At 49.5% G+C, this 15,726-nt stretch overlaps 2 protein-coding genes across 5 annotated transcripts in view; one reads left to right on the top strand and one right to left on the bottom strand.

The window, feature by feature from the left end:
- Positions 1 to 5,087, bottom strand: part of AP4S1 (adaptor related protein complex 4 subunit sigma 1) — a 34,271-nt gene extending 29,184 nt beyond the window's left edge. The window contains exon 1 of one of the 3 annotated variants that reach the window (XM_038756858.1): positions 4,990 to 5,087. The gene's annotated coding sequence lies outside the window, so the exon portion shown is untranslated. Of the gene's footprint in view, positions 1 to 2,543; positions 2,971 to 3,409; positions 3,612 to 4,989 lie in introns of those variants that run through there. The other 2 variants (XM_038756860.1, XM_038756861.1) reach the window with 2 other exon arrangements.
- The window catches only part of STRN3 (striatin 3), a 69,616-nt gene continuing 58,405 nt past the window's right edge, over positions 4,516 to 15,726 (top strand). For both annotated transcript variants that reach the window (XR_005453944.1, XM_038756857.1), the window contains exon 1: positions 4,516 to 4,929. Coding sequence is in view for 1 of the 2 variants with exons in the window: in XM_038756857.1 (XP_038612785.1) it covers positions 4,603 to 4,929 (327 nt within the window). In the remaining variant the exon portion in view is untranslated. The remainder of the gene's footprint in view (positions 4,930 to 15,726) is intronic.

The raw sequence follows: 15,726 nt of genomic DNA, 5'->3' as shown, positions 1-15,726 counted from the left end.
ACTGTGTCCAACCTGATTAACTCGTATCTATCCAGGTGCTTAGAACAGGGCTTGGCACATAATGAACGCTTAACAAGTACCATAATGGGTACCGTAATATGGAAAAGGCATTATTTCCCCTCAGAGGAAAAATTGGAAGGATTAAAGTATATTGTAAGATCCCTCCCCCTCGCCCCCCTCTCCATCCCCCCATCTTACCTCCTTCCCTTCCCCACAGCACCTGTATATATGTATATACGTTTGTACATATTTATTACTCTATTTATTTATTTTACTTGTACATATCTGTTCTATTTATTTTATTTTGTTAGTATGTTTGGTTTTGTTCTCTGTCTCCCCCTTTTAGACTGTGAGCCTACTGTTGGATAGGGACTGCCCGTATATGTTGCCAACTTGTACTTCCCAAGCGCTTAGTACAGTGCTCTGCACACAGTAAGAGCTCAATAAATACGATTGATTGATTGATTGGGTCTACTAACTCCAATTTTACTCTCCCAAGAAATTAGCACAGTGCTCTACAATCAATCAATGGTATTTACTGAGCACTTAGGAGAGTACGACAGAGCTGGGAGAAACATTCCCTGCCCACAGGGGTAGAAACATTCCCCGCCCTGCTCTCTAAAGTGTAGAGAAGGAGATGGATATTATTAAATTACAGGCGTGTACCTGGGGATTAAGACCGTGAACCCGCCGTGGGACAACATGATCACCTTGTAACCTCCCCAGCGCTTAGAACAGTGCTCTGCACATAGTAAGCGCTTAATAAATGCCATTATTATGATTATTATTATTATTACCTAAGTGCTGGGGAGCTGACGGTGGGGGTGAATATCAAGCGCTTTAAGGGGTATAGCTACAAAGGGCGTGCATAAGGGAGACGGAGTGGGGTAAATGAGGGTTTAGGGAAATTTTCTGAGGGTTTAGGGAAATTTTCTTGGAGAAGTGGGGATTTTAATAAGGCAGTGAAGGTGGGGAGTGCGGTCAGATATGGAGGAGGGTGTTCCAGGCCAGAGGCCAGACGAGGACACGGGATCCGAGGCGAGATAGATGAGCTCGAGCTACATTGAGTAAATTGGTGTTTAATAATAAAATAATAATTATGGTATTTGTCAAGCAGTTACTATGTGCCAGGCACTGGGGTAGATAAAGAGAAGCAGCGTGGCTCAATGGAAAGAGCCCCAGCTTTGGAGTCAGAGGTCATGGGTTCAAATCCCAGCTCTGCCAACTGTCAGCTGTGTGACTTTGGGCAGGTCACTTCACTTCTCTGGGCCTCAGTTACCTCTTTTGTAAAATGGGGATTAAGGCTGTGAGCCCCCCGTGGGACAACCTGATCACCTTGTAACCTTCCCCAGCGCTTAGAACGGTGCTTTGCACATAGTAAGCGCTTAATAAATGCCATCATTATTATTATTATTATAAAAGATCAGCAGGTTGGACTCAGTTCCCGTCCCAAGTGGGGCTCGCAGTCTCCACCCCCATTTTACAGATGCGGTAGCTGAGGCGCAGAGAAGTGACTTGCCGAGGTCACAGAGCGGACAAGCGGCGGAGCCAGAATTAGAACCCATGACTTTCTGACGCCGTAGGCCCGCGATCTATCCACTAGGCCGTACCGCTTCTCCGTGAAGCAGAGGGAAGGAAATCCGAGGGAAGGAAGGTGGGGGGGGGGGGGGGTGAGCTGTGAGAGTGTTAAATCAACCAATCAATCGTATTTATTGAGCGCTTACTGTGTGCAGAGCACTGTACTAAGCGCTTGGGAAGTACAAGTTGGCAACATCTAGAGACAGTCCCTACCCAACAGTGGGCTCACAGTCTAAAAGCCAAAGCTAAAGAGTTTCTGTTTGATGCGAGGGTGGGTGGGCCATCACTGGAGGTTCTTGAGGAGTAAAGAGGCGTGGACTGAACGGCTTTCATTTTTAAAATAATTATCATCATCCATCGTATTTATTGAGCGCTTACCATGTGCAGAGCACTGGACTAAGCGCTTGGGAAGCACAAATTGGCAACATACAGAGACAGTCCCTACCCAACAGTGGGCTCACAGTCTAAAAGGGGGAGACAGAGAACAAAACCAAACATACTAACAAAATAAAATAAATAGGATAGATATGTACAAGTTAAATAAAGAGTAATAAATAATAATCCACAAATATAAAACATCAGTCAATATTTAAACTATTTTAGACACTTGTAAAAGCTTCTGACCCCCTTGTCCTCTGTAATCCCTGCAAACCACTGAAGAGGAAACCTCTCTCTTTTTTTTTTTAATGGCATTTATTAAGCGCTTCCTATGTGCAAAGCACTGTTCTAAGCGCCGGGGAGGCTACAAGATTATCAGGTTGTCCCTCATGGGGCTCCCAGTCTCAGTCCCCATTTTACAGATGAGGTGACTGAGGCCCAGAGAAGTGAAGTGACTTGCCCAAAGCCACACAGCTGACAGTCGGCGGAGCCGGGATTTGAACCCAGGACCTCTGACTCCAAAGCCCGGGCTCTTTCCCCTGAGCCACGCTGCTTCTCTTTATCTACCCCTCAGCGCCCGAACTCACTTCTCCTCACTGCGCCTGCGTCAGCCCCGACCGTGTCCCCACTGCGCCTGCGTCAACCAGCCTCTATTCGGCTCTAAGGAGCGCGCGCGGCAGGCTCGGCCGTGTCCCCACTGCGCCTGCGTCAGCCTAAGGCGCGCGCGGCAGCCCCGACCGTGTCCCCACTGCGCCTGCGTCAGCCGGCCTCTATTCGGCCCCAGTGCGCCCGCGTCATTCGGCCTCTAGTCGGCCCTAAGGCGCGCGCGGCCCCAATCGGGTCCCCAGTGCGCCTGCGTCGGCCTCTATTCGGCCTCAGGGCGCGCGCGGCAGCCCCGACCGTGTCCCCACTGCGCCCGCGTCAGCCGGCCTCTAGTCGGCCCCGAGGCGCGCGCGGCAGCCCGACCGTGTCCCCACTGCGCCTGCGTCGGCCTCTATTCGGTCCCAAGGAGCGCGGGGCCCCGACCGTGTCCCTACCGCGCCCGCGTCAGTCGGCCTCCATTCGGCCCTGAGGCGCGCGCGGCAGCCCCGACCGTGTCCCCACTGCGCCTGCGTCAGCCGGCCTCTATTCGGCCCCAAGGCGCGCGGCAGCCCCGGCCGTGTCCCCACTGCGCCCGCGTCAGCCGGCCTCTAGTCGGCCCTAAGGCGCGCGGGGCCCCAATCGGGTCCCCAGTGCGCCCGCGTCGGCCTTTAGTCGGCCCTAAAGAGCGCGCGCCGGCCCCGACCGTGTCCCCAGTGCGCCTGCGTCGGCCCCAAGGCGCGCGCGGCGGCCCCGACCGTGTCCCCAGTGCGCCTGCGTCGGCCTCAGGGCGCGCGCAGCAGCCCCGACCGTGTCCCCACTGCGCCCGCGTCAGTCGGCCTCTAGTCGGCCCCGAGGCGCGCGTGGTCCCAACCGTGTCCCCACTGCGCCTGCGTCGGCCGGCTTCTATTCGGTCCTGAGGCGAGCGCGGCAGCCCCGACCGTGTCCCCACTACGCCCGCGTCAGCCGGCCTCTAGTCGGCCCCGAGGCGCGCGCGGCAGCCCCGGCCGTGTCCCCAGTGCGCCTGCGTCGGCCTCAGGGCACGCGCGGCGGCCCCGACCGTGTCCCCAGTGCGCCTGCGTCGGCCTCTATTCGGCCCCAGGGCGCGCGCGGCAGCCCCGACCGTGTCCCCACTACGCCCGCGTCAGCCGGCCCCTAGTCGGCCCCGAGGCGCGCGCGCGGCCCCGACCGTGTCCCCCACTGCGCCCGCGTCAGCCGGCCTCTAGTCGGCCCCGAGGCGCGCGCGGCAGCCCCAGCCGTGTCCCCAGTGCGCCTGCGTCGGCCTCTAGTCGGCCCCGAGGCGCGCGCGGCGGCCCCGACCGTGTCCCCACTGCGCCCGCGTCAGCCGGCCTCTAGTCGGCCCCGAGACGCGAGCGGCAGCCCCGACCGTGTCCCCACTGCGCCTGCGTCGGCCTCTAGTCGGCCCCGAGGCGCGCTCGGCATCCCAACCGTGTCCCCACTGCGCCTGCGTCGGGTTCTATTCGGTCCCGAGGCGCGCGCGGCGGCCCCGACAGTGTCCCCGCTGCGCCCGCGTCCGCCGGCCTCTAGTCGGCCCCGAGGCGCGCGCGGCAGCCCCAGCCGTGTCCCCAGTGCGCCTGCGTCAACCGGCCTCTTTTCCGCCCCGAGGCGCGCGCGGCGGCCCCGACCGTGTCCCCACTGCGCCCGCCGGCCCCTAGTCGTCCCCGAGGCGCGCGCGGCGGCGGCCCCGGCCGCGTCCCCAGTGCGCCTGCGTGGGCCGAGCCCGGCCTCTAGCGGGCTCTGAGGCGCGCGCGGCGATGGCGGCGGGTCGGCGGCCGCCGCCTGCCCAGAATGCCTTGCGGTGCCGGCGTCGGCGTCGCCGGCGTCGTCGTCGCCCGTGGGTCCGGCGCCCCCCCCGGCCCCCCCGCCCGCCCGCCCGCCGCGCAGCCGGGCTGAGCTCACGGGCCCGACGGGCGGCCCGACCAGGGGCGGCCGCCATGGCGGAGGCGGCGGACGCGGCCGGCCGCTCCTTGCCCTGACCGGCGGCCACGCCTCCGCCCGTCCCCCCCGTCCCCGCCGCCGCGCCCCCTCAGCCCGCGCCCGCACACAATGGACGACCTCGGCGGCGGCGGCGGCGGCGGCGGGTCGGGGTCTCGGCCGCCACCGGCGCCGCAGGCCCCGGGTCCCGGCTCGGCCATGACCGTGTCCCCGGCGGGCGAGGGCCCGGGCCCGGGCCCCGCGGGGTCGGCCGAGCTGTCCCGGCCCCCGCCGCCCCCTCCGCCCCCGCCGCCCGCGGCCCCGCCGCAGCCGCCGCCGCAGCAGCCGCCGCCGCCGCAGCAGTACACCATCCCGGGGATCCTGCACTACATCCAGCACGAGTGGGCCCGCTTCGAGATGGAGCGGGCACACTGGGAGGTGGAGCGGGCCGAGCTGCAGGTAACGGCCCGGGGCCCCGTGGTGGGGGGACGGGGGGACGGACGGACGGACGGACGGTACCTGTCGGTCCGGGGGTCTCGTCTCGGGGGGGTGGCGGGGTCCGCCCTCCTTCCCTCCCTTCCTCCGCTCTCAGCGGCGGCGGCTCGGGGCAGGCAGGCTCGGGGCGGCCATTTTGCTTTCTACTATGGCGGCCGGACGGCCCGCCGGCGGGGACGGCCCGGACCCCCGACACCGGGCCGCCTGCCCCCCACCGGCCCCCGGAGGGGGGGGGGGGGCCTTTACAGTGTCCCCACACCAGCCCCCCCCCAACAGCCCCTGAGGGTGGTCCTTCCTGCCCTCCACCATCCCTCGGGGGTGGTCCTTGTTGCCCCCCACCAGCCCCCAGAGGTGGTTCTTTCTGCCCCCCACCAGCCCCCGGTGGTGGTCCTTCCTGCCCCCCACCATCCCTCGGGGGTGGTCCTTCTTGCCCCCTAGCAGACCCCAGAGGTGGCCCTTCCTGCCCCCCAACAGCCCCCAGAGGTGGTCCCTCCTGCCCCCCACCATCCCCCGTGGGTGGTCCTTCCTGCCCCCCACCATCCCCCGGGGGTGGTCCTTCTTGCCCCCCAGCAGCTCCCGGAGCCGGGCCTTCCTGCCCCCCACTAACCCCCAGAAGTGGGCCTTCTTGCCCCCCAGCAGCCCCCGGAGCCGGGCCTTCCTGCCCCCTACTTGCCCCCAGCGGTGGTCCCTCCTGCCCCCCAGCAGCCCCCGGAGGTGGGCCTTCTTGCCCCCGAGCGTGGCCCTTCCTGCCCCCCATCATCCCCCGGAGGAGGCCCTTCCTGCCCCCCATCATCCCCCGGAGGTGGGCCTTCCTGCCCCCTACCAACCCCCGGAGGTGGGCCTTCTTGCCCACCCCGGGGCCGGGCCTTGGTACCCCCCACCAGCCCCCGGAGCCGGGCCTTGCTGCCCACCAGCCTTCGGAGGTGGTCCTTCTTGCCCACCCACCAGCCCCCGGAGCCGGGCCTTCTTGCCCACCCATCAGCCCCCGGCCCCTTCCTCTCCTTCCTTAACAAGGATTCTGGCATTTATTAAGCGCTTACTCCGTGCCGGGCACTATACTAGCCGCCCTCCCCCATCCCCTGATCCCTTCCCCCTCCACCTGCGCTGCCGGAGGACCCTTCCTCCTCCTCCCCTGCGAAAACAAAAAAACCCGCATCACGATTTTAGCCAGAGTTTAACTTGGAAACACCTCCGCTGCCCCCTGACGCGAGCCCCTTCTTAGAGGGTTAAATCTGAATGCGAGGCCGCTTCGGGCCCCAGAAATGAGAGAGACCACCCCCCGATCTCCTAGGCCCGGCCCTGCCCCTTGTCTGCCGTGTGACCTGGGCCGAGTCACTTCACTGCCCTGGGCCTCGGTTACCTCATCTGGAAAATGGGGATTAAGATTGGGAGGCCCGCGTGGGATAAGGATTGCGCCCAACCCGATTATCTTATATCTCTCCCTGCGCTTCGAACACTGCCTGGCACGTAGGAAGTGCTTAACAAATGCCGTCATCATTTATTATTATTATAATTGTCATTATTATTAATAATAAAGTCAGTCCTTTGCAGTCGTAACAGAGATTCAGAGCCTTCCAACGATCCCGTGTGCGTCGCCTCGGGTTGTGTAGGTAGTTGGGTTTAAAAACACCAAGTCGAGGTACACGTTCAACTTCTGGTTTGATTGATATTTTCCTGGAGTTTGTAAACGCCTTACTAGCGCTGATCTAAACCTAGAAAAACAATCTCAGCCCGAAACTGATCAGGAAGGAAACTGGGCACCTGTCCTTTTTTCTTTACACTTTTCTGACAAGTATATATTTAGGTTGTGTGTAACACTGTCCCTCACTGACTCAAGGGCAGTCACGTTTGGTAGACGGTAGTGAATGCTTTTCCACAAGTTTTATTGAAAATAAAAATCCTTACACTTTTGGGTAATGTCCAAGGTACGGCATAGAAAAAGTTTAAACGCCGTTGTAATCGAGTTAAACAGATGTACTGACTGGAGTTCCAGCTGGTATGTCTGTCAACTGAAATACCGATTTAAATAAAGTCAGTAAGTCCTCCATTCCACTGTGTACATCAGTGGCAACTTTAGCTTTTGTATATTCCTTTGCATTTAAAATGCTAAATCTGATCTTTTTCAAAATGCCTGGTATTGCAGGGCCTTCTGTGAGGTGGTTTCTTTGGGAAGACTCTGGAGATGTCGGTAGTGATTCGTAGATGTGGAAATTTAAAGCTGCGTTACAAATCCACATGCCAGTGAGGGTGGGCTATTAGGTTTGTTTTGTGAACTGACCTCACTGCATCCTTCTCTGCACTCTGTTACCCGCTGATTGGGCTAAAGAATTGGTTAGTGATGCGTGCGACCGTTGTCGGATGAAACTGCATAATCATTTCTCTTTATCTGTTACTAGTGATGTGCTACTCGTGATTTTGTGATTTAATGCCGAAACCCACGTTTCGGAAGCTAATGCTTTTTATAATGAAAAGTTGGGTATGTATGGCTTCCTATAATTTTAAGTTAACGATTACTAGTTCCTCAAAATATATTCTCTAAACGAACGAGAATGTGCCATTGCCTAACTCATAGGGCTGAATTAGCTCCGTTAGGCCCTGTGCCTGCTTTTTAAAAACACGTCGAAAAGAGAAGATTCCTACACTTTCCACTCAACTTCCTAATGTTATCTGCCAGTACTATTAACAGAATCTTGTTAAAATGTTCAGTGCTGTTCTCATTGAACATGAGTAAGTCATGATGATCCTCAGTTGTCAGAAAATACTGTGGTATGTTCTGTTTGCGTTGAACCGAAGTAACTCATGATGATCCTCATTTGCCAGGAAATATTGTGGTATAAAATAGTTATGGTTTTTTTGGGGGGAAAAAAAAGCGGTAGCTGGAATCTGTACCTGGATCACCAGCTTAGTCTTGCTTTATGCACTGGATCCCGAGGTAGATTATTTTCAGGATGATTTTGATTAACGGTATTTACTGAGTGCTTACTGTGTGCAGACTACTGAATTCAGCGCTTGGGAGAGTACAGTACAACAGAGTTAATAGTCATATTCTCTTCCCACAAGGAGCTTATTGATGTAACAAATATGAGAGTCTGAATAAAGTGGTCAGATTTTTTTTATTAAAGGGCTCTCATGTAAATTAATAATCCTAAAACCAAACCATTGAAAGGTTAAAAGAAAAATTAAATGACCAAAAAAACCTACATTCAGTTCCCTGTATTTCCTTGAAGTATCTATTATTGAAAAGAATGTTAAATTATGAATGCTGTAAATTTAGGATAACTGTTTTAAAGTTTTAATTTGTAAAAGATATAATCATTGAAAAGATGGTAGACATTTCAACAGTTGCTGACCTGGGTTTGCCATATGTATATATTTTTAGTGGTATTGAAGTGCTTTGCACGACAAGTGTTTTGTTGTGCCAGACGCTGTACTAAAAACTGTGGGAGATTAAGCTAATCAGGTTGGGCACAGTCAGCGGTCCACTTGGGGCTCACAGTCTTAATCCCCATTTTGCAGATGAAGTAACTGAGGCAGGGAGCGTTTAAGTGACTGGCCTCGGGTCACACCGAGGACAGGTGGGAGATCTGGGATTTCAGAACCCCAGATTCCCAGGCTGTGCCCTTTCCAGTTGGCCACGATGCTTTTCGGGGTTCTGTTTGGTAGAAGAACCCTAGATGCAACTCATCCACACAGCTTGGTGTGGCCTGATTTTGGGATTGAACTGGGCTGCGATTTAGAACCTGGCCCGACTTGAAAACTAGCTGCCTCAGAAATTAATTTTGTTGTTAAAAACATCATCTCGTCTTTTTTAAGGAGGGGTTATTCAGATCAAATGGATACATAGCACTTGTAGCTGTGCAGATTGTCATATCATTCGTATATGCTGATTAAGACACTTGTGTTTCATCAAAAATTAATCCCTTTTGTGTAGCATGTCTTATTACGAATGGTTTTTTGTCTTGAGTTCAGTTAAGTGTTCTGATGATGCTGTGTCAGCAGTTAAGTCTACAGTTGATTTTTTTTTCAAGTTTCTAGTCAGAAACTTTCCCCCCTTTTTGGTCAAAATGTTTTGGAATAATGCCGAAGAAAACTTACTGTTCTTATTGAAAAGAAAAAGCGGGTGGGGGAGTCTAGAGCGTTTCTGCAGTTTTAAAACCCCCTACACTTAGGAAAACTGTACTTTCACAATTTATTCATGCATCTGTTATCTGTGTTGCAGATTATGTGGCCATAAAACATTTATCCAAAATATAGCAACTAAAATTAAGCAGTTTAAAAATCATCAATGGAGCCTGGGGGAAAAAGGACAAAGAAAGGTAAAATAAGAGTAGATCGTGACCACTGCGACTTTTCAACAATTGACTTCTAATTGAGCCGGATTCTTATGTTGCCAACTTGTACTTCCCAAGCGCATAGTACAGTACTCTGCACACAGTAAGCGCTCAATAAATACGATTGATTGATTGATTCATCAACTGGCAGTTTTTAAGCAACTGGAATTTAGTTGTGATTTTTGGTGATTTGTTGGACACAACTAGGAATATCCCTATTCTGTGGCATTTTGGTGCGGCTGACTTTCTTTGCTACCCATTGCGCTCAAGGGTCTTCTTGTAAGTCTTTTAGCGAATGGGTACCTGTGCAGATTACTTGCTGTTTTAATTATCCGTGCTAATGGTTTTTTCCAATAGCACAGATAATTTAAGTGTATTGTCCTTGGTTTAAGTTCCTATAACTTAATGCAGTTGTTCAGTGTTTTATAATTTAAGGACTTCATGGATCCTAGTACTACACCACAATCTTAAAGTTGTCTGTGCGCCAAAACATAATGCAAAACAGTTGTAATCATGTGGGGCACTTCATATATCTTATTTTTCCCCCATGAACCACAAAGGCCATCTAAAAACCAGAAATATTTTTATACCCAAAAAATCTGATGTTGAAATTGCAAATTCTCTAGGACTCACTTTGGAAGAATTTAGTGTAGTGCTCTGCGTACAGTAAGTGCTCGATATATACAGTTGATTGAAGAACTGGAATTGGTGCACATCCTTGATCCTTGGCCTTAGTTCGGGACTGTACCTTGAAACTACTGGTGCGGCTAATCCTGGCATTACGGAAGGGAGTCGAAACGCCCCCCTCCCCCCTTTCCTATCCCCCCAAATGCGAATTCCAAACCAAAATGGAGCACTTTTAATGCCTTTGGTGGCTTTTGGGTATTTCTCACTTTGGCACTGTGTAGGGAACAAATCTGGTGTTCCCGGTAGTTCTGCACTTGCTAATGAGTAGCTTCCTATGACTTAAGGGTAAGAAAGCTGTTAAATGACCTCAGGAAACACTGCTGTAGATGCAGTTAAATGCCATAATTTTCCTACCTTGCAGGATAGGTCATAAATTCCGATTGTGTTTTTTTTTCTTAAACTGAGATTGTATCATTAGTCCTTTTTTCCTCCAGACTCTTTGTTTTACCAGAAATTATGATCCTTGTCAGTTCATATTTGGGGAGTTGTTTTTAAGGTGTCTTTGGACTTTCATTCCCTTGTGTCTGCATGCTTTTTTAAAGCACAGTAGTTTCATATATGTATATATACATATACATACATATGCATACATACGTACATATACATACATATACCTATATATGTATATATGTTTGTACATATTTATTACTCTATTTTACTTGTACATATCCTATTTATTTTATTTTGTTAGTATGTTTGGTTTTGTTCTCTGTCTCCCCCTTTTAGACTGTGAGCCCACTGTTGAGTAGGGACTGCCTCTATATGTTGCCAACTTGTACTTCCCAAGCGCTTAGTACAGTGCTCTGCACACAGTAAGCGCTCAATAAATATGATTGATTGATTGATTTCATTGTTATTTGTGTACAGTATTTAGGTGTCAGGTAATAACTGGTGGTTCATTACAGTATTGAAGGTTTAAAAAAGATGTCCTTTGGTTTAGCTGAATAATTCAGTCTCTTTAATAATTACATACTGATGAAACCCAAACAGTCAGTGAGCCATTTAAAAATTTCAAGCTTTGTAAGCATTCTGATTCCCAAATAAATTGCTATTGAGAGGTGAGATGATATATTTGGGATGCATCTGTGGTATTGTGTATCAGTGGTAGTGGGTTTTGGCAAGAGTGCCTAGTACAGTGCACAGTAAGTGCTCAATAAGTTCCGTTGATTGACAGATTGAGTTCATCGAATGCTTTAAGGCTGGCCTCAGGACACTCCAAGGGCAACCTGGTACCCGATTTGCCTCGAGACCTGGCCTAACCTCACTTTAGGCGTGAACGGCAGTCACCATAGTAGTCCGTGTGGTGGACCTATGAGGCAACTGTTCTCTGTTGGGGACTAGCTCAAATCCAAACTCTTTCCTTCCTCCCAACCAATATAACCTGACTGGTGGTTAGTCTGGGCGGTGTGGGACTCTGTTAGAGTCTTTCTAAGAAGGCTGGAGAAAGCCCTGTTAGGAAATTCACATGGGTTCAGGGGCCAGTTTTCTTGGATAATTTGTGAACGAAATGAGGCAGGTTTATGAATAGCATGTTCTCGTATTTCAGGTTGGAGGATTACTGCTCTGTAGTCTGATTATTTTACTGGGGGCCATATGTGAAGTCAGTATAAAGTTAGAAGCAGAAAACATTATTCAGTTTGAGTAGTTTCCTCTAATGTGATTTCCTGTAGATTAAGTGTTTCTAGCTAGGGAACTCATTTTTTTTTTCTTGAAGAAGTGAATAGTTGGGACAGAGTAAAGGTGAGCAGTTTTACTATTAAACGCCCCGCATAGTAAAATCATGTTTTCCTCAAAAACAGCTGGAGCTGGTGATGTTTGTTTGTGGCCAGAAAAGAGCGGTTGGGTTTTAGGAGTGAATCTTTTGGTAAACGTGTGTTCTTAACATGAATATATTTTCAGAAGTTGAATTTCTTTCCAGGTGTGGGCAATACAGGCCAACAATTTGCTATTCTAGTCAAGGGACTGTTAGTATTTAGTTTAGAATACTTAAGCCTAAAACTGAGTAGGACAGTGTTATACTTTTGAAATTTTTAGCTGGGGAAGAATATCAGTGAGGGTGTGAATGTTTCTACCACTAAAACACAATTATGGGTGATAGCATGGCCGGAGTGTGCATGTGTTGGATAAGCTGAAGGGCTGTGATTTCTGAAGGGGAGCATTTCCACTCGTCTACTGCTCATATCACTGGCCTAATCATCAATGTCCACAGGACCCCACATAGCTTTTCTAGTTGCTATATTATCCATATCTGGGTATGCAAATTACTCTGCATTTGAATGTCTGAATATGGTCCTTCCTTTGATTTTAGAGTTTCTAGTAAGTTTACAGTTAAACACAAATAAAAATTAGCTTTTTCGTGTCCTTAAACATTCTTATCTTTAGTTTTGTAAGTGTATCCTCTTCCTAGATATATTAGCTTGTTTCTGCACTTGTTTTTTCTTTCCCTTTCTTGTTTGCTTTTTTTTCCCCCCAGTATAGGGCTGGTTGACTCACCTGCCCTGTTTTCAGTCCCTGCCTTTTTTCCAATTTTATTGATCTGGACCCCCTAAAGCAGGATTTTAGTTACTCTAGTCTGTTTGTGGTGGTGGGGTAAGCATGGCTATTAAGCCATATTGCTGACCCTGTGACATTTCAAACAGCAATCCCCTTATCTGAGTATGACTTCCAAACAGCTGATTAGTGCCTCTACTTCTTTCTGCCCTCTTCACTTGTAGAACCTATCAGTGAGATGCCATGGATGATGATGCTTTAACTATAAACTTGTGGGCAGGGAATGTGTCTACCAATTCTGTTACAGTGTACTCTCCCAAGTGCTTAGTAAAGTCCTGTGCACACTAGGCACTCAATAAACACGATCGGTCTATTGCAAAAAGTGGGGTGGATTTCCTTAGAAAGTTACCTCGATTTCCGCAGTCACCGAATCCAAGCTATTCAACCCGGGCTCATGTTGGACTGTTGAGGAAATCTCAGCAATTTTCTGCAAGGGTCGAATCCCCTCGAACTCCTGCTGCTCATTGATTATGGACTGTTGGGTTTACTGTATTAGGGCCCCTTTAAAAATGGCTCTGTGGATTACTGATTATATGGGCGGTTCAGATAAATGTATTTCTAGTATAAGCCAAAAAGAAATGCAGAGTTGGATAAAGTGGTAAATTACTGTTTGTTGTTTTTCTTTTCTGATGTGAGGATAAAAATAGTGTTAAAATAACAACTCTGTCCATCTCTCATTAAAAAGTTTAATGAGACAAAGTGTGCTTTAAAGTGGGTCTTTGGTTTTGAAAATTGGAAGGAAAATTCTGGTTAAAGGGAATAATTTTTGGTATCTAAAATGTAATTTCAGTGAAGGCCATTCAGTTACTAAAATTTACACCAACAGCCCTCAGATTTGCAACACCGTGGCTGAACACTGCATTTTAGTTAAAACAAGTTGGAGCCAATTTTCTCAAAGGAACAGTGTTGTAAATGGGGAAATGGTACTTGAACAAGGGTCATATATCCTACTTTTACCAAGGTTACCTGGAGTTGTGACTCAGTGAGTTATAGATGAGTAATATTCATTTATTTATATTGAGTTTGAGTTGTTCCGCAGGAGGGAAGTAGCCTTTATCTTCATCCACAGTAAAATGGGCGTATCTCCCCTCCCTGGCTACTCGGCTTGATGATTAGGTAATCCCTGCTCTCCTTCTGCTCCATGGCCTTACCCACTCTGCCCCCACCCCAATGTGCCTTTTAAAATTGTTTCCTCATTCTCCTGTGGCTGTAATGCACGCGGACCTCCCGTTACACTCCCATTCCCTGCCGGTGTCATAAAGGAGTCTAGTGCTGGAAAGGCAAAGCCAGTATGTTGAAAAGCTGACTCTTCATAATATTTAGAAACATTCCAAGTGCCCATCTTAGTAACTGGGATGCCTGAGTTGAGGGCTGTCTGTAGTTATGGTTTTTCTAATTATGTATCCTATTGTTTGAATGGAAAAGGTCATTTGATTGAAAAAAATGATTTCCTCACTTGCTTCCTTCCCCTTCGTTAGATAATTTCAGTTACAAGTACCCCACCTTCTTTTAGTACTCCTGTAAGCAAATCCTGATAGTCCCCTTAGTGCTCGCTGTACTGATTTTCTTCTGTTCAAAAAATGTGAAACTGGTATCTATAGTGTGTTGTGTAAATTAAAGCCTGACTTCGTACGGCATTTTCAAATTTATAAGGGCAATAAAAGTGTTGTTCTGCTTACCACCCCTTCACCCCACTCCACTCCCCCCACCCCCCTAAAAAAAAAAAAGTGGAAATTGACCAAAAAGGGTTCATTGTAAGGGCACTGTCTTGTTTTTTGGACAGTTAAACAAAGGCTGCCTTCAGGATGTTAATACAAATGCCTGGTACATATCTCTGAGTTAATTGTACAAATAAAAACTCTTTTGGATGGTTGATGTTGTTCGGAAATACTTTCCGCGTGTTCAGTGGATACTCATTGGTATAAATAGTCAACAGGTTTATCCCCTGTAGTTTTAGAAATATGGAGAGAAGTAGAGTTCCGATCCTATATAGACTTCTTTGGAAAGTGTTAAGTTCTGAAACTGGAAAGGAGTGGTGTTTGTCAAGGTGAAAGAGATTGTAAAGGTCAGTGTGTCCGTAGGTTTTCTTCCAGGCAGGGAAATAACAGATCCACAATGGTATGGTGAAAATGGAGAGACACTACTGTAGAAATTCCTGGGTCTACCAGTGGGTAATTGGTCGTTAATGCAGAACCAGTCGGCCACCAGTGAAGACTCTCAGTGGCTCTATCAAACGAGTATACAAGTGATTTGGAAGGAATAGGGTCAGGATTCCTGAATTAATAATCGGAATGACGTGGGACTAATGTGTATAGTGTACATTATATTTTAGATGCATCCAGGGAGGGAAAGTGTACAACATCCATTAGTAGTAGTAGTTTGCCGTAGTGGATAGAGCGCGAGCTTGGGAGTCAGAAGGTCATGGGTTCTAATCCCGACTCCGCCAAAGAAGTTTGACATGTCTGCTTTGTGACCTTGGGCACGTCACTTCATTTCTCTGTGCCAAAGTTAACTCATGTATAAAAAGGGGGTTGAGATTGTGAGCCTGCTGTGGGATATAGACTGTGTCCAACCCGATTGCATGTGTATACCCCAGCGCTTAATACAGTGCCTGGCACTTGGTAAAAGCTTAACAAATATCATCAGTAGTAGTAGCATCAGCAACAGTATTTACAGTTCCAGCCTGGCCCAGAAGTACCAGGGGTCTGCAGTTTTGAGGGTTTCCTCTAGAAATTTCACCTTCCATTAGTTCTCTCAGGAAACTCACAGTGACTGATTGGTAATTTGGTATGTGTTGCTTGCCACTTCTTTCCCCATAAAATTCTCATATGCTTCTGAGCCAGGGACCATGTCCAAGTAGCCATTGTAGTATCTACTATATTCCAAACTTTTAATTCCTCCCCTGATGACTTTGGGATCCTCTTTGTTGGTAAAATAGTTTGTGAGCATCTTGAGGGACAGGGCCTGTGTCTAATTCCCACTTCTAGACTCTTTCCCAGCACTCAGTACAGTGTGCAGCACACAGTAAGTGCTTAAATACTATTACTAAGTACCTAGTTAAATACTTCAACTTTAGTTAAATGCGATTACTAAATAAATATTATTACTCCTTGGTGCAGTGCGCTGTACTAGGTGCTTAGAAAGGACGGAGTAACTGACAGCGTTTCCTGACACGTTTCCTGCGCTTACCCTC

Source organism: Tachyglossus aculeatus, chromosome 14 (assembly GCF_015852505.1).
Source record: "Tachyglossus aculeatus isolate mTacAcu1 chromosome 14, mTacAcu1.pri, whole genome shotgun sequence".
Classification (NCBI taxonomy): domain Eukaryota; kingdom Metazoa; phylum Chordata; class Mammalia; order Monotremata; family Tachyglossidae; genus Tachyglossus; species Tachyglossus aculeatus.
This window is presented reverse-complemented; position numbering and strand designations above follow the sequence as displayed.